Source organism: Ursus arctos, unplaced genomic scaffold (genome assembly GCF_023065955.2).
Source record: "Ursus arctos isolate Adak ecotype North America unplaced genomic scaffold, UrsArc2.0 scaffold_3, whole genome shotgun sequence".
NCBI classification, from domain to species: domain Eukaryota; kingdom Metazoa; phylum Chordata; class Mammalia; order Carnivora; family Ursidae; genus Ursus; species Ursus arctos.
This window is the reverse complement of record NW_026622985.1, coordinates 19,543,324-19,561,658: the sequence shown is the minus strand read 5'-3', so window position 1 is coordinate 19,561,658 and position 18,335 is coordinate 19,543,324. Positions and strand designations below refer to the sequence as shown.

At 40.5% G+C, this 18,335-nt stretch overlaps 1 protein-coding gene across 1 annotated transcript in view; it reads right to left on the bottom strand.

Moving 5' to 3' along the window:
• Nucleotides 1-18,335, bottom strand: part of RELN (reelin) — a 476,703-nt gene that overhangs the window by 86,766 nt on the left and 371,602 nt on the right. Inside the window, exons 28-31 of the mRNA XM_026503988.4 lie at nucleotides 17,023-17,255; nucleotides 7,936-8,093; nucleotides 6,460-6,667; nucleotides 5,191-5,267 (exon numbers count right to left, since the gene is read on the bottom strand). Coding sequence (XP_026359773.3) covers nucleotides 5,191-5,267; nucleotides 6,460-6,667; nucleotides 7,936-8,093; nucleotides 17,023-17,255 — 676 coding nt within the window. The remainder of the gene's footprint in view (nucleotides 1-5,190; nucleotides 5,268-6,459; nucleotides 6,668-7,935; nucleotides 8,094-17,022; nucleotides 17,256-18,335) is intronic.

The following is an 18,335-nucleotide window of genomic DNA, read 5'->3' as shown; positions in this document are numbered from 1 at the left end:
TGCAGAAGGATCTTTTCACTGGCCCTTCATACTTTATCAGGCTTTGGTTACTGAAGCTGGAATGAGGTCAAATTATAAATGGCAAAGCAGAAAACTCACTTCCCTTCAATATTAGCTCTACTCTCCTTGCTGTGTCAACCTTTCCCTCTCTACCCACTCCATCTACCCAACGTCCCTTCACCTGTTACTGCGTGGCATGATTTAGTGACCTGCACATTCAAGTTACGGGACCATATGCACTTGCTCCTGCTACCTCTCCTGAAAACTTTTTTATTTTAATTATTAATATTTTTTAAGTAGGCTCCATGCCCTGGGGCTTGACCTCTTGACCCTGAGAGCAAGACTTGAGCTGAGATCAAGAGTTGGACGCTTAACTGACTGAGCCATCCAGGTGCCCCGAAACTTTTTTTTTTATTTCAAAAGAGGTCAGGGAAAGGGTAAGGTTGAATGAAAAAAAAATTGCTAATGATGGGAATCAACAGGATCTCGATCGAACGATCTATCTATCTATCTATCTATCTATCTATCTATCTCTGTTGTTATTGATGGGAGGCACAGAGGGCTTTCTTGGCATCTAAGTAACTGCCTATTCCATAACTGTTCCTAAGGCTGGCACCGCATACTCAAAATTATGACTGGGAATACTGAAGTACTTTCTGAGTATTCACAGAAATTACGTTCAGGAAAGTTGTATTTGTTATACTAATTTTATTATATCTTAAGCTTTTTGGAAAATTTTGAATCATTCATGGTACATATGACAACTTTTTAATTTCCCTATTATTGACTGATGGGAATATCTCAATCCCTTTATCATGCTGGGCAACAAAGAGTTTACTAAAATTAAGTTTCAGGAGCTATTAGGATAAAATACAGAACCCAAAGAAATCCTTTTAAGGCTAATTGTTAGCACATGGAATTATTGTCACTGCATCTGACAAGGGAGGAGGCCAGGAACAACAATGACTAATACGCAAAAAATTAGAACTCTTGGGAGAATTAATCTTACCATATTTAAAATAGAAGAAACCATCATTTATAATGAGAGGATAAAGATAGCTCAAAGAATAGAAACTCTTTGGGGAGAAAGCATGATGGATACAGGTGTAGAGATTGGCAGTTAAAGCTTCAGTGGGTGGGTATAGACCCATGTGTTGGAAGAAGAGAGTCACAGTAAGGTTCATGAAGAAAATGGAAGATAGTCTGTTTCTAGTCTTTATTCTAGTTAAGTTGAGGAACTTCCGGCAAAACTCCAGTCGCCAACATTTGATGTGTGCTCAAAATATGTCCAATGGCTTTTAATTTTGGTGGTTGAGAGAGCAGACATTTCAAAATTCAGTTTTTCTTGTGGCTATTAATTTGTGTTGATATGGTTTATATTTAATAAGATAGAGAATAATTTAGATGATTATCTATCTCGGGGGTGACCTATTCAGAAGGTAGATTATGGTACCAGAAAGGAAGCATCATGAGAATAAAATCTCACCTGTTAGTCCTTTCTAGTACCTTCTACTCAGTATGGTCCAAGGACCAGCACCTGCATCACCTGGGAACAGGCCCTACCTGAAGTGGTTTTAAAACATGCCCACAAATTCTTTGACACTCCTCCCTTCAAAAAGTGGAGTTTAATCCCACCCCCCTTCTTCTTCTTTTTTTTTTTTTCTTTTTGAGTGCTGCTGGATTTAGTAACTTGCATGCAATATATAGAATATGGTAGGAATGACAGTGTGTGACTTTTGAGACTAGGCCATAAAAGGCTTTGCACTTTCTTCCTTGTTTTCTCTCACGGATCTCTTGCTCTGAGGAGAGCCAGCTGACAGGGAGTAGGGACAACGCTCAAGCAGTCTCTAGAAAGGTCCACCCAGTGAGAAACAGAGGCCTCCTGCGAACAGCCATGTAAGTGAGCATCTTGGAAATGGATCCTCCAGCCCTGCTTGGGTCTTTAGGTGACTGCCCCTCTCCTGGCTTTTATCTTGTCTGCAACCTTATGAAAGATCCTACGCCAGAACCACCCAGCTAAGCTGCTCCTGAATTCCTGACTCATAGAAACTAGAAGGTAACTGATGTTCGTGGGGCTAAGCCACTCAGTTTTGGAGTAATTTGCTATGCAGCATACTGCCCCAGTCCTGCTGATTCAGAATCTGCCTTTTAAAGCTTCCTAGAGGATTCAGATGTACACGAGAAGCATGATTCCAGGGGTCCATATTCCATTTGGTTTCTGCTTGCAGCCCATCTCCTCAGTAGCTTTTTTAGGAGTGACACAACCAGGTCTGCAGAGACTAGGGCCCAATCCCGAAGGGCAATAAGAGGGCCGCCCAGAAGTATGAAACAATGGAGGAATGCAAGAAAGGGAAACAGCAGTATCTATATTTTATACAAATTGCTGAGCCCCATTAGCTGTGTCATCTGACACACTGCACATCTGAAAAAAAACCAAGCCGTTTTAGCTCATCTCCTGAGGGTTTCGGGCATGTACATTTCTCTTTTTAAATTACAGCCCCATCTGCATTCTGCCCAGTCTTATTGAAAATCGCCCAATTTTGATTTTAATTCCAAATATGTAAATTAATGCTTCAGCTTGAGTAAGTAAAAAATCTGTACTTTCATCAACTGGAAGAGATCGGTTCAAGGATTTAGGCAGATTTACATTTTAACAACCAGTTTTCAATAAAAGGCTGAGAAATGCCTGTGGGAATGTGAATTACATGGCTAGCAAGGAGTTCAAGAAAACGGCTCTAGAGTAGTTGAGAAAAAGTTGCTTGTTCCTCAACGGGTCCTCAGGGAATTTGCCCGGCAGAGCAGGCAACAGCATTTGTAGTCAGAGGTGAGGTGTCGAGCAGAACGTCATCTCTATGACAGGTAGATGCTTCTCAGTCTACTCTGCTCAGGTTTTTTTTTAGAGCTCATACCCTGGGATCTGTAATTTCCAGAAGAGTCATGTACACAATTGCTACACTGCTCCAACCAGCAAGTATTGTATAGTAATTTTATCACCAAGGTTAAAGGAAATGTTAAAATGCTCTACCTCTCCAATCCAAAAATCAGATCTTCAGGACAGAACCCGTCTTCTCCTGTACACCTCAAAGTTCCCGCCTCTTATGTGTTTTGAACTCTGTATTATTTCTGTAGGGCTATCTTGTAAAAATTGAAGTCAGAGTATGTCGCCGCCTGTGCTCAAAGCCTTCAGCTGGTGTCCATGACCTGTGGACTCAGACCCCATCTCCCTACCATGGCTAGCAAGGCCACATAAGCCTGGGCTCCTGCCCCTCATTCTCGATGAGTTCCAAGCCACGCTAGCCTTCCTTCTGTTCTCCAACATCACAATTCTTTTCCACTTCGTGGCCTCTGCTGCTGCTTCTGACTGGAAAACTCTCCCAGAGCTCATCATGTTGCTGGCTCCTTTCCATCCTTTAGATTTCAATTTAAATGTTACTTCCTCAGTGAGCCCCCCTCCCAGACCACTTTATCTAAATCAAATCTCTCAGTCAACAGCTGTCCATCTCATCAGCTTATTTATTTCCGTCTAGCTGGTCAAACTGACATCTTGCTTATTTGTGTGTTCTCCTCTCCCTAGAAGGGAAGTGCCCTTTGGGGCAGGGATTTTGTCTGCTGTGCTACGAGGGCCACTCTGGTTCTTCTTCCCCTTCTGGCCTGCGGTGGTTTGGACTTCTTGTCCCCTTCACCACACTCTCTCTTTCCCTCTGCCACGTGGTAGGCAACATCCAGAATCTACCCAGCAGCTGCTTCACTCTCCTGGGTGCTGGAAGGAGGACCTCAGATGAGCCTCGATGAAAATGTAGCACAAAGGACACATCTTTTCTGGCTTAACCTGCTGAGATTGAGAGAGCTGTTCGTGATAGCAGCATAACCTAGCTCATCATGACTCATGTGTCAGACATTTGGGGACATGGTATCCACAGCCTAGAACATGTGTGGCTTAGAGCAGACTCTTGAATAGACATTTGTTGAAGACATTAGGGAACACAAAATGGTCTTACGTAAAAGTTTCTAGACCGCTGTTTTGGTGAATGGATGATCTGGATGATTACTAGACTAAAGGCACTGAGATATTCAGAAAAAATCATGAAAGCTTTCAGTCAATGACAATATGGCTAAGGACATTTAGGATTGGTCATTGGGGCTATCGGTAGCTCTACTGACTAACAGCTATGGTTTAAGCCAACATGACATACATGGTCATGCCTGAGGTAACAACAAATGCAGAAGCTACACAACTCGTCACGTGCCATTCACGAGCTCAAGGATTAGAGGAGGACCCATCTGAGAAGCCCATGGGTTTTGTGCTAGGAAAACTCACATTCGGGGTTCCCCAGGGCATCCCACCCTATCTGCAGAGCTCCTGGAGGCCACTCATATGCTACAAGCCTTTTGCATTTCTTTCAGAACTGAATCACTGAGGCAGAAGATGGTATGGAAACCTAGAGAAAGCAGAGATCTGGGCAAGGAGAGAAGCAGGATGCGCGTGGTTAAGGCATCCATTCTGGACCCAGCATCAGTGGCTTGAATCCCTGCTCATCCACTTACTGACTGCATGATCTCGGGTAAGTTCCTTGACATACCTGTGCCTCAGTTTCTGCATCTGTGAAAGAGGACTAATAATACCTGTGGCAAAGAGGTATGATGAAGATTAAATGAATTAACAGACAAAACACTTGGAACAGTGCCTTGCATATAACAGGTGCTTAGTAGAGATTAAGGTTTATCATTGCCAGGAACTGTTCCTTCTACCAAGGGATGCTAGTACCCCAGAACGTTTATGGGCAAGAAGTAGCGTCTGATCTGCATTCAGTAATGCAAGTAAAGCTTGCGAATAAGCTTCTAGACCCACACTAAGTGTTAAAGACTCTGCTATTTTTTCTCCCTATTGAAAGTTATAAAGGAACAGCATTCCTTAAAACGAATATACTGTGATCACAAGCTAATATACTCTGATCAAAAAAAATATACTCTGACATGATCTATAAGCTTTTCAGACTTAAGGATCTAGATGAGGAACCTAAAAGATCATGGCTCTATGCAGCTAGCCAGCTAATGATGGAGAAGAGAAGAGAAGAGAATAAATGATTCAGGGTAGTGTCTCAGTTTGCAAAATCCTGACCAAACTTTGGAAAGAAAAAGGACTAATTTGCCCACAGTAACTACAATTTCTAAGGAAATACAGCAACTTACCTTCATTTCTAGCTCTTGGTTTGATGCAGGTAATCCCTGAAGTTTTGCTTCCAATTTGTATATAAAACTGAACGAGTCTGTAGGGAAAAAAACACACCAAACTTCAGTTTACTTACAAATAGGTAAGTTTGAAGAGATTTAGCCTTTTGCGTTTTGACACATTAAAAAAAAAAAAGCTTCTGTTAATTCTGAAATATTACTTTTAAACACAGAGGGCATATGAGAAGCAGAAACTACATAGATTATATAGCAAGCTAATTCTCTAACCATTTTAAAAGGTTACTTAATAACCATTAATTTTATACTGTAATAATGATTAAGAAGGAAACAGCTGACCTCTACTTCAACGTGACAGTCTGATGTAATTTAGTGAAATCACTGAAATGCAGATTCCTTAAATCAAGATAATACTATTCTTGGAAATTCAGGATGAGGAGAAATCTAACAAGAAGCTAAATGCTACATTAGTTTAGGGCCACATCATTACCTGTATTACTGATTTAGACTCAGACCGTTTAATTCTTCACAGCTGACACTCACTGTGATGTAAATTAGGCCTCAGTCCACAGTAAACCAACAGAGAGGGCCTATGTGACAGGTGAGCCTCCGTGAAAAGAAGTCAGAAGGAAGTGGAAAGAGATCGAAGGCAGAAAAAAACGTGACACAGAACCCCAGATTTTACTGAGGACAAGGTCTAGAGGTTCCAAATAGTTCTTCAGTTTCCTTTCTTCCGATTTTCAAATAATTTAACTGATAATAATACGAAAAGCACAGTTTTATTTTAGGCGTGCTACTACTTCATTTGACCTTAAAACCAAGCAGTTATTTATTTTACCAGCAGGTGTCAGTGTAGGTATTTTAAATTTCTGGAGCAGTTTTTAATAAGTGAATACAAATAAATTTCAATCAATGGAACGCATCATTTTCGGACACAGAATTTGAAGTTGAAAAAAAAAAATCTTCGTTTCACCTGGCATATGTAAACATAATACCAAACACTCTTCGTAGTAACACAGAACTTTAGAAAACTGAGCTGACACACTTTTAGACACACAGACTTTGGTGTCTGATCGGTGATTAACGAATTGCGGTATGAATTTTGCAGAAACTCTTTTATTATGGAGTTAAAGTTATGCTTCATTTTTACATATCAAAATCTATATAGAGAAAGCTTATTATGTAAATCCTCAGAAACAGCACAGAGTTTTGGGTTAGACCACAAGGCACGGTAAATACTATGTTCAAGAAATGTACCAATAAACTCTTTACCTGATATTCCTGGTGTCCAGAGGGACAGTCCTTGCTTCCCTTTTCCCAGGGCCATTGAAGTAGAGAGATTTGCCATCATTAAGCGTTCCACAGCCGGTTCCAACCTGGCCCCCAGTTATCTTGTACCACAGAGGGCTGAGCTTCCCCTCAAACCTATCGAACATCTCACTGTGATTAGGGACATTAGACACACAGGTTCCTTGCGCGGCTTCCAAGAAAAGAAATACATAGGAGAGAGAGGCTTTGTTGAAATCGTCACATGTTAGAAGGTCCATTCAGAGCATGGGCTAAGGAAGCATTTCCACAGGTGTTAGGGGAACAGAACCAGATGGAAATCCGTATCCCACAATTGTCTGTCTGAAATGTGGCCATTGCTACCGTCATCAAAAACATTATTCCACCTGTATAATTTTTTATTCATGCATAGAGAGACACTGGGAACCACACATTTCCATGGTTCTTGCCACCAAGAGGATGTGGGCAAACTGAAAAATAGATTTTGTCCACCATAAAATTTGCTCCTTTGTTGTCCTTCTATCAGAGGACCAATAAGGAGAGTTAATCCCAGATTTAAAAAAAAACACCCCTGAAACTATGAGTGGCAGGGCTCGCCACAGAAGGCCTGCAACGACATATGTTTGTCTTTGGTCACGCGCCAGATGAAGGGCAGAGCGCTGAAACTCTGGGAAGCATCCTTTTGAAGTTGCCTCTAGGAAAAACTCTAAACAAAGATTTTGAAGCTTATAACATTTTCTTCAATTTTTTTCTTAATCTCAGCTCCCTTTTTGTTTTTGCTTATAGCAATAGCCAAGGGTGACTGTGGTCAGAAAATATTTCTCTTGTGAAGTTCTCTTTTGGCAGTCTTGGATTTACCCTTTCAGACACTGATTTTTACTCTGCATGTATAAAATTACGTTTCTTATAAAAAGCAATGTTAAGAGCACAGAGAGCCCCTTGTAGCCAAGTGGTCAAGGAAGAGTTTAGGTTTGAATTTTAGAGACTGACCTGCCAGAGTCCAAAGCCTAGCTTCAGCAACTCCTTGCTGTGTGCCCTTGGGAGAGTTACTAAGCCTCTCTGTGTCTCAGTTTCCTCAAATGTAAGTAAGACGATAACAGTATATGCTATGGCACAGGGTTTTTGTTAGAATTCGGTAAGATGACATAAACAGCACTTATTAAAATGCCTGGCATAAAGTGTAGCTGAAAGCAATGTTAACTACTATCACTGTTACTAATAAATAAATTTCCTTTAGGGAGTGAAATTGGTTTTACCGTGTTTTTTTTTTTTTTTCCTTAGGCAGCTCAAAACTATAAAATATATTTTAGCACGTCAAGTGCTTGGGTGGCAAATTCGTGTAAATAGGACTTAAAGAAGAATCATCTCAGAATCTATTTCCTTGGAAGAAGTAACATGAAAGACAGTAACTAGGGATAAATATTTTAAAACAAACCATCAGACACACATCTGTGGCCTTACCGGTGTACCCCAGATCACAGAAACACACCCCTGAGACACAGTCCCCATGGCCACTGCAGTAACTGGGACAAGGCTCAGATATGTACACTCCATCCAGACCAAAGGGAGGCACGTTCTTCTGTGAGCTGCTCTCCTGAATCCATCGGAATCTGGTTTTACTGTTGGGGAAAACAACACGTGTTTCTTACACCAATACCATGTACAAAAGCATGGAAACATAAAACAGTTCAGAAAAATTCAAGGAAGATTTCATGTTTATTTGAAAGTCACGGCTGCTTGACTGGACACTTAACCTTCATAATAAAGTGTCTCTCTCAGAGCTTTCTTGAAACTTGTTGATTTCCTCTTCAGCCTAAATGTTTCAATACCAGGAGGATACCAGGTACAGAAGATTTTTGATGGCCATATTATATTTTATAGGTTTTATTATATTTATATATTTATTTACATATTTGTTATAGGTTTTTACTTGTATATTTTCCATCTTATATGCTTCTTTTTTAAAAAATGTATAGACCTTTTTTCTTTTTAGATTTTTATGTTTTATGTATTTATTTGAGAGAGCAAGAGAGAGCACGAGCATGGGGAGGGGCAAAGGGAGAGAGAGAGAAGCAAACTCCCTGCCAAGCAAGAAGCTCGACTTGGGGCTCCACCCCAGGACCCTGGGATCATGACCCGAGCTGAAGGCAGATGCTTAACTGACTGAGCCACCCAGGCATCCCCCATCTCATATGCTCTTAGTAATAAAAACCAGAAGGGTATTCCTTTCACATAATATTTCACCCTTCCATCACATCAATTTTATGGGCATTTTCAGAAGAGGCTATTTAGGAATTTCTTTTTTTTTTTAAAGATTTTATTTATTTATTTGACAGAGAGAGAGACAGCCAGCGAGAGAGGGAACACAAGCAGGGGGAGTGGGAGAGGAAGAAGCAGGCTCCCAGAAGAAGAGCCCGACGTGGGGCTCGATCCCAGAATTCTGGGATCACGCCCTGAGCCAAAGGCAGACGCTTAACGACTGAGCCACTCAGGCGCCCTTATTTAGGAATTTTTGAGACCATCAGATAGACTGTTCTCTGTTAGGACATAAAAGGGGACTCTGGCTATTTGCCACTGACATGATCCTGCCAGGGAAGAGTTAAGTTTGTACTAACAACACTCCTCCCACCTGTTGCCTTCCTCTTCACCTCTCAACTTGGAATCCCTAAGACACTCATTCTAGGAGCTCTTAGCAACCAGCTGGGCTGCCAACAATACTGGTGACTACCAGTAAACAAAAGACGGACCAGGTCCCAATGCTTCAAAACCTTGGAATACCAGTGGGCTGGGCTGCTGCCCAGTGCTTCTTCCCCCACAACAACAGTCGAGAGGCTGCCAGACTAACACTAGTCCCAATGCTCTCCAGTCTTTGCGATCTTCTCAGCACATCTCTTTCTTTTCAAATATATGGAAACCTGTGCCCATCTATAATGTCACACCAGAAAAACACCTCTTCCTTCTCAGTTCTACTGACATCAAGGAAGGAAGAGGATTAGGTTATCTGGAGTCCAATTAATTTTGCTGCCAATATTTATAGACTTTTGAGTTTCTAGCTCTTCAAATAGCTTTGGTTATTTGGCAACACAGAACCTTAAACCTGGATTTTCTTCATTATTTTTTTTCCTTCCATATTTTTCTTCATTATTTTAAGTTACCTACTCCTGGCAAATTTGCGAAATGTGACCCACAATGTTGTTTAATAGGTTTAAGTGATCAGAGACTAACCACCCATTAATGCAAGTCTTAACACACATTCATCAGTGTATTAAGAGGAAGGTGAACACATCTTTTATTTCCTTTAAAGCTAATTTAAAAGATACTGGTTTTATTTTTTAAGGCAAAACACAATTGAAATAAGATTAGAAAAACATAACCAAAGAAAAAGAGAGAAAGAAAGAGAAAAAAGAAAATACAGTGGTTGTGCCATTAACCTCGGGAAAATTCCTCCCATTAGGGTCGTAAGGTTATTTAGGTTGTGAAGATATTTTTCCTCTCAAAGGAAGGAAATGGAATTGATGTTCAGCAGCTTTTGCCAATTGCTGCTTTTAAGGAAAATGGTAAGGCCTCTGTGCCGCTCCCAAAAGACAGGCGTATCTTTTGATAAAAACGGAAAACATGCCAATTCTCTGATACAAGTCCTCTTAGATTAGAAGTCATTCTTGCCTCTTCCTTTTGTGTTTCTATAATACAGAAAAACATGGATCTACAACTTCTGCCGCACGGAAAGTAAAGAAAGAGGTAGGAACAACTTTCTTCTACTCTAAGTTCTCCCATCTGGATCAGATGAGGGCATCTCTATCAACTGTCCTACTTCATGAAAGAAGTGTGCTCAGGTTGGCCCAGAAGCATTCAGAAGGTTGAAGAATCCCACGTTTAAGTAGAATTCTAGAAGCTTTGGTAATGTGATAGTGGAAGAAGAGCAAGTGAAACCCTTTGACCCATCTCTGTTTCTTGGGGTCCCTATAATTTTTGTAACAATGAAAAATCAGGGTCTGGTCTGGCCAGACAGAGGAGGCAACCCCAAGTCTAAGGCTCCTATAGACCCAAGAAGCAGAGTGCGCTGTTAGATATTTGAGAAGATGAAGGACCTCAGGAGCTGAGTATTAAGGAATCCATTTTTAAATAAAGAAAAAAACAAAACAAAACAAAATGATGAATTATTGGTTAAGAGGGTGAGGCCAGGACATGATGATTAGAGCTAAGAGTCCTAGCTGGGAGCCCATGTTTCAAAGTAAAAGAGCAGAATATTACACCTCTTTTCCTTCTCCTAATCTCTGCTAGGTGGTTTTTAGTTGGTAGGTGCAAATCAAAGCAAGAAATTTCTCACCAATCACGACATAAGCAAGTTTTGCTTCATTTAAATTTCTCCCAGTTGTGTCTGGTTTCTGATGCCTACTGCTGCCCTGTCCTACTCTCCCTTGCACAGTTCTGGAATTGGGCACAAATAATTGAGAAACCTCAGGGTTGCTGGAATAAGAGGAAGAACTAGTAAGAAATTCACTAAAAAACTGCAGTCATGGAGAGACCATCAGAAAAAATAGGTTAAATGAGGTGGGTGCTTCATTTCTTCCCTGAAGAAACAGGTGGTTTCTGATGGTTAAAAGTTATCTTGCCTCTTTCTTTCTTTTTTTTTTTTTTAAAGATTTTATTTATTTATTTGGCAGAGAGACAGCCAGTGAGAGAGGGAACACAAGCAGGGGGAGTGGGAGAGGGAGAAGCAGGCTCCCAGCGGAGGAGCCTGATGTGGGGCTTGATCCCAGGACTCCAGGATCACGCCCTGAGCCGAAGGCAGAGGCTTAACGACTGAGCCACCCAGGCGCCCCTTTGCCTCTTTCTTAAAATGTCTTCTAATTCCTTGCCTAAGAGCTATTTTTTATAATAGGATACTTTTCATTGAACTGTTTCTGCATCTTTGCTTGAAAACCTCATTTTATACCAGCAAAAATCCACTGTGCCTGGGATCCTACATGGTCCTAATTTAAACACCATGTTATAAGAGACCCAGCATGAAGACAGTTTCTTGATCCAGTACCATGAATTCATCATTCTCTCCACATTGGGATATTCACTGCTCGCTATTGGAATGGCTTTGTCAACTGAAGACTGGGTAACTCTTATCCTGGGACTAGCTCTTCTCTGGGTACTGATACTCAACATATGAATACTATCATGGAACAATGGAGAAGGTTAGTCAAAGACAAGCAAAGTATTATGCTCTCCTCCCCTTACAGAATGAACCTTCAATTGAATCTAGCTGCAGGAACCAGAATGAGCCTGTTATCCATTCTCGTGTGCAGAACCAGTCCTCAAGTGTAGCTTACTTTTATTTACTCTTAAACTAGAAGAATAAATTGTAATTTTTAAGCTATAGCAACAACAGCAACAACAACAAAAAGAAGTAGTCCAAAGTTAAGCTAATAAGCATGTCTAGATTCCATATAGTTTATCTTTTATAAAGTAGAAGAGAGATAGTCTTGAAATTATTAATGCTATTAATGTGTGTGTGCACATGTGTACATGTGCTATCTGTGCCCTTTCAGGGAGATGCAGAAGAATGATTTTTTGCTGAACAGCACTGAATTTATTTTGGAAAACATATTTTAAAAAGGGAGGTATCTTCATTGTAGGTAATCACCTACCGTTGGTCCTTATTCCCCATTCAACATCCCTTCGTTCAACCAGCATTTACCAAGTGCCTCCAGCATGCCAGGCATAGTGCTAGGCTAGGTATATGACGGGAAGCAAAACCCAGCATGGTTCCTACCACCATATAGCCCGCAGTCAAGTGAGGAAACACATTAGTCAAACCCTGAACGAAGAAATGTAAATGTACAACCCTGCTTACTACTGTGATTGAGAAGGACATAATGCTAGAAGAACATCTCTGACCTGATAGTCAGGAAGGTCTGGGAAGGACTGGAGGAGATGACGATTGAGGAAAAGACAGAGTTTAATTTTATGTAATTTTACTAGAAATAAGCCATAGTGTGGCTTGACCACTCAAATCATTGAACAAAATTTTCCTTTTGTGTTACTTTCCCAGATAAGGAAAAAGTAGAAGATAAGACTCTATCTCTGAACCTTTCCCAATCACTTTTGTTCATAGGATGCCTGAGTGACCAGGAGAATGGGCTTCTATACCTTCCCCTTCCATCACCACGTTTGAGAGAGATGTTGCATTGCCCTCTCCAATCAAGAAGATTCCTGTGCATCTGCTTGTCCTGTGCAGAGGTGCACAGGTGATGGCGGCAGTGGAGGAGACATTCTGCAGAATACTAAGCAACTGTGTTTCTAGCACATTCCCCCCTCTACGTCCCCCCCACCCCTGCCCCTGGAGATAACAACATTTTGCATTCTGCATAGGGAACCTAGAGCAGGCTGCATGACATGACATACTGTATGGTTGGGATGCTGCTGGGTGTCAGGGATATACCAGCGTATATCTACTGCCACCGATGTCTCTCCTTTGTAGGTAAGAACTAAGAGAATGAATAGGAGGACAAAATGCTCCTTTGAGAAAATCAGCTTAGAATTATTTGTGAAAGAGCAATGTTCTAGTAACTATTATGAGCATGTTGCCTCGTGGCAAAATAGCTCCCAATTTTAACAATTTTCACACTTAGAATTCTCAGCTTTCCAACACTGCATTTGGAGACAGCGGAGTTGAACATATTGCAGAAGAAACAACAACAGCTCTTAAAGTGGAAACATATTTACTACTCTTTAGTAGAGAGCTCTTTGTCACGAATGCCATCAGCCAGCAAGCTGGATGGTATTCAAATTCGCCAGGAAGCTGGACTCTAATGAAGACTATTTCTTCTTCCAAGAGCTGAGGTCCAAGACAATATTGATACATTGGGAGCTTCAAAATATTGGCTCACTTTGTGATATTAAGGAAAACCTTTCAGTTCTCATATGTGGCTTTACCACTACTTTCATAGTGATGTCTTGTAGCTCCCTGATATTCCAGTCATTGCAGGAAATATACACCTGCTTCTCCCCAGCTTCACGGCACGCTGTACTATCTATTTGGAAGAGCTGTAGTTGGGTCAAAGTTTCAGAAAAGCATCGGGGGAGGAAGGCAGTGGTGGCGGTGAGGACTACAGGGCTGCACTGCTATGTGCCCAGCTTGCGAAGGGCAGAAAGCAGGATGCGATGGCTATTAGGGTACAAACACAGATAAATTCTCCTGGCAAAGGAAAGATGCCTCAGTGGTGAACCCTACAGAGCAGAGCTAATAGCTGAGAAGAATGATAGATTAGGGAACCACTCCTAAGAGCAGAATTTAATCAAGGCAACTTTCTTGTCCTGGACATTGCTTGTGGAGGACAGAGTCCTAAAACAAGTATCTTGCTGGCTTTTAGAATTCCTACTGGCCAGTGGCTGCTATGAGTGTAAGAATTTATTGTAATTATCCTGTCAGTGTCTCACCATTGTATGTTGGGTATGGATAATTGTCTTTTTAGTTCATAGGCCTCTAGATAGAGAAGCCATAGTCAGGGAGCCACGGCCATACCCTGACCTGGTAGAGATCAGTGACGTGGTGCCTGATGCTATGGTGGATGACACTTGGGAGGTCTTGGGAGAAGAGTGAATGCATCTGGCTGTGGAAGAGATGTGCTCACTGGGGCTAGGACAAACTATCATTGATCATTACAGTAATGCCCCCCAATGACTCACACCTCCTTGTGTACTTGTTCCTCTGAATTTGACTTTTCTGCATTTTCTATCAAAAAGGAGAGTCTGTTTTCCTACATTCCGAATCTATACTGGCCTTGCGAGTTGCTTTGACCAGCAGGATGTGGCAAATGAGATAAAGTCTTGCAGCTTTTACTTCTGTTCTCTTGGAACTCTAGAACCACCAACTGTGAAAAATACTGGGCTGAAGAAGACACAGAGAGAAAGGTCCTGCTGAGCCTAAACACTAACCGACCCACTGATTAAACGCAGTTACATGATGGAGCCCAGACAGAGCCAAAGCAGACCTACCCAGGTAATTCCCAAAACTATGAGAAAGTCAGTCATTGTTGCTTTTGTTTGGAGAGACAAGTTTTGGAGAGATAGGTTACATAGCAATAGATAACTGTACAAATATTATCCTAGGCTGTACTCAGTAATATAAACAAGGAGTAAGGATGATTTATTAAAAAGTAATGTATCTGGGCGCCTGGATGGCGTAGTTGGTTAAGCATCCAACTCTTGGTTTCAGCTCAGGTCGTGATCTCAGGGTCGTGAGATCTAGCCCTGAGTCAGGCTCTCTCTCCCCCTCTGTTCCTCCCCCTGCTCAAGCTCTCTCTCTCTCTCAAATAAATAAATAAAATCTTAAATAAAATAAAATAAAAATAATATAAAATAAAGTAACTCAACTACGCATCCCTGACTTCTTTTTCCTTCTGCTGGTTAAGACATGACAAAATCTGGAACAGCTGCCTTGGATCCAGAGATGAAAGTTTGTGCTCAGAATGGCAGAACCACCCTGGCAGCTTTGAACGGTTCATCTCTGGACCGTGATAGGAGAAAGAATTTCTGTCTTGTTTAAGCCTTGTTAAGCATTTGTGTTTGTTTCTCTGTTATAGTACTGGGCCTGCATCTTACCTAAAGCACACTGAAAGTCAAATTCTTAAATTTCACCAAAGAAGGCCAACCCATCAAATTTGCCACCTATACATCAAATCATCTGAGTCGCTCTTTAAGATACTTCAGAGAACACCGGCATATAAAGACAAAACATTACTTACAAGTAAACTTAGATCCACCGACAAACTCTTTCTTGGAAAAATTGGTATTTAAAGATTATGCTTCAAAGTTTAGTAGATTAACCCAGAAATGTGCACATCCTTGGCTAAACAAGTTCTCTCCCTATCTGGGAAGTTTGTCTACCAAAGTGTGTGGCTTAATTTTTGAGAGATGCACGCCTAAGTAACGAGGGAGGCAGAGAACATAACCAGCTTATCCAGCTAGACGATGCACAGTAAGTTTGGTGATCAATTTGGTGAAAGATGTCACATCCAGAATGGTCTCCAAGAACTTTATGAAGAAACCACTCCTCTAGATTGCTAAGCTTTTACCACTGTATCAGGATGAGATCAGTTACTCCTTGGTGACAAACAATCCCCAATCTCAGTGGCTTAACTCAACAAAAGGTTATTTCTTGCTTATGCAAGTATGTCCAGTGTAGGGGGCAAGGAAGTCCGCTTGTTGTAGATAGTCAGAGACCCAGACTGATATAAACTACATCTCCAAACATGCTTTCACAAAGGAGAGAACATGGCAAAATGCACACGGGCTCTTAAAAATCACACATTTCATTTCCATTCACATTTTATTAGGCCATGTCAAACTTTAAAAGGTGTGAGGAAAATATAAATTCTACTATATTCTAGGAAGGAAGCAAGCTGGGAATATTGCTGAATGGCACTAATGAATATTGTAAGTGTATATTAAGTCACGACCAGAAAGCTGTACAAGTAGATTTTTATCATCTAGGCTCTGCAGAAATGCCTTGACTTTGTCACAATTTAATGCTACATTCTGGGATTCAATTAAGAAGTGTCCACTTGAAGAATGTTTCTTTATCTTTCATAAAGTGATAGAGTTAAAAATACTGATCTCTGGAGAGCCTGGGTGGCTCAGTCGTTAAGCGTCTGCCTTTGGCTCAGGGTGTGATCCCACAGTCCTGGGATCGAGCCCCACATCAGGCTCCTCCGCTATGAGCCTGCTTCTTCCTCTCCCACTCCCCCTGCTTGTGTTCCCTCTCTCACTGGCTGTCTCTCTCTGTCAAATAAGTAAATAAAATCTTAAAAAAAAAAAAAATACTGATCTCTGTGTTAGCTACTTTACCTGGCATAAGGATACCTATACATGCTATAAATTTATTCCAGAACACTAAGCATGGAAAAAAGTTTTATCTTTTTCTTAAAAATCAGAATGCATTTTTTTCTTTTTACCCAAATATGAGAACTAAATGATCCTGCATTTTCTCCCTTTGTCCTAGCTGTCCAGAAAACTGAGTTAAATTTATTGCCCTATTAATGAAACCAATTCACTTCAAGTTTTTTTTATCCATTTATCTCATTTCTCTGTCAAATGATTTTTAATCTTTCTATTATTTTAATAGTCATTTAAAGGGATCTTTTATATTACAAGATATCTCAAATTGTCCACATAGGGAGGCATTAAATTATCCAAAATGTCTATAAAGTGAAAATCAGATATAATAAAGCCTTATGACTCTCTTAGACTTTAACATCTTTTGTTCACTGTTGTATTCCCAGTGCCCAGAAAGGTGCCCAATAAATATTTGTTGAGTGGATGAATAAATGAGTGAGTTTGTTTGCCAAGCACGCAGGGGTGTATGTGCATGTGCGCCTATGCACACACTCCTAATTTGGGAATTTTGCCCCAGGGCTCTTTTCCTCAAGAGTCATTTTGTGACTAGATATAGCTAGACTATATAAATTCTTGTAGGTTACTGAAATGATGATATTGAGATAAATATCTGCTTCCAAGAAATAACACCTATGGCATGTAATAAGAATGTCACTTTACCTGGATGCAAGAGACCTTGGAATAACAATAGTGATTCTCGTCCATTCCTCAAAGTCCCCCGTGTGATACATGGTGGGCTCACTGAGTTCCCTGGAGTTGCCCTCACATCCTTTGCCTGCAGAAGCTGGGTAACAGCCTTCTTTCACCAGAAACCAGGACATACCCGCATCATGAGAGTACTGAAGAAGAACTGGGGCAGCACTGCTGAACTGATTGGCACACCCTATGTTCAGCTGTCAAAAGGAAGGACAGGATTATACAAGGTTTGGGTTCCAAGTTATCACTTAACACATTAGGTGCTACAGCAACCAGGGCTCCTGCTACTGAGTCTGCCCTGTATTGACAATGATAAGATTTGCAGCTCAATTCCAACAAAGACCCTTCCACAGGTTCTGGAAATCTTTAAGTGAGCAACAGGTGCTTTTCAAGAAAAGTTGGGCCAGTCGCCATTTTGTGGATTTCTTGGGATTACAGGAGGGAAAATGGAAGCATGGTATCTGTGATGTTGGAGCCAAGGACAAAATCCAAGAAGCCAAGAAATGGTTTTCTTCTTTTATCCCAGACATATAAACAGAGGGAAGCAGAAGATGAAACGCTATCCTCTTCAGAACAAGAAGGTTACCTCAAGAGAGGGCTATCCTCCCTGCTTTCAGTGGAAAAAGCATCTTTACTCTATTTTCTTGCCAAAACTCAGTAAGAAATCATTACCAACTTAGATGAAAGAGCTAAGTTTTTTGCCACTGCATCGAATAAACAAAATAATCCAGAAATAAAACTATTATTGTTCTATGTACTCTTGTAGTGGAATATCATCATAGGATTAACAACATGAAAAAAAAATTGAAACAAGCAAACAAAAAAGCAACTTAAATCCCAATGCCCTAGCACAACTGTTTTTATTTTTTCTGTTTTCTCTTCTAAACTTTAGAAAGAAGTGTATACTTTGGTCATATAGTTGAAGTCATCACACTTCTAGAACATTCCTTCTACTTTCTATTTAACCTATTATTTTATTATTATATGCAGCATTGCAAAGAATGTGTATTTTTTTCTTCAGTTGATCTGTTAATACCAGATACACTGCTAGCAGTAGTATTACTGAGTCAAAACACAGAAACACTTAAAATTTTTTATTTTTATGTTTTCATTTTTAATCAGTTGGGTTCACATGAATCAGTCTTACCACAGCTTTGAATATTATTCAAGTTTAAAACAGTTCCTTTCTAAATTGGTAAGTGTATAAATAATTTTATTACTGTTTTAGTTGATATTTTTTTGGTAATTATAAATGTCAAGCTCTTTTCCTGGTATTT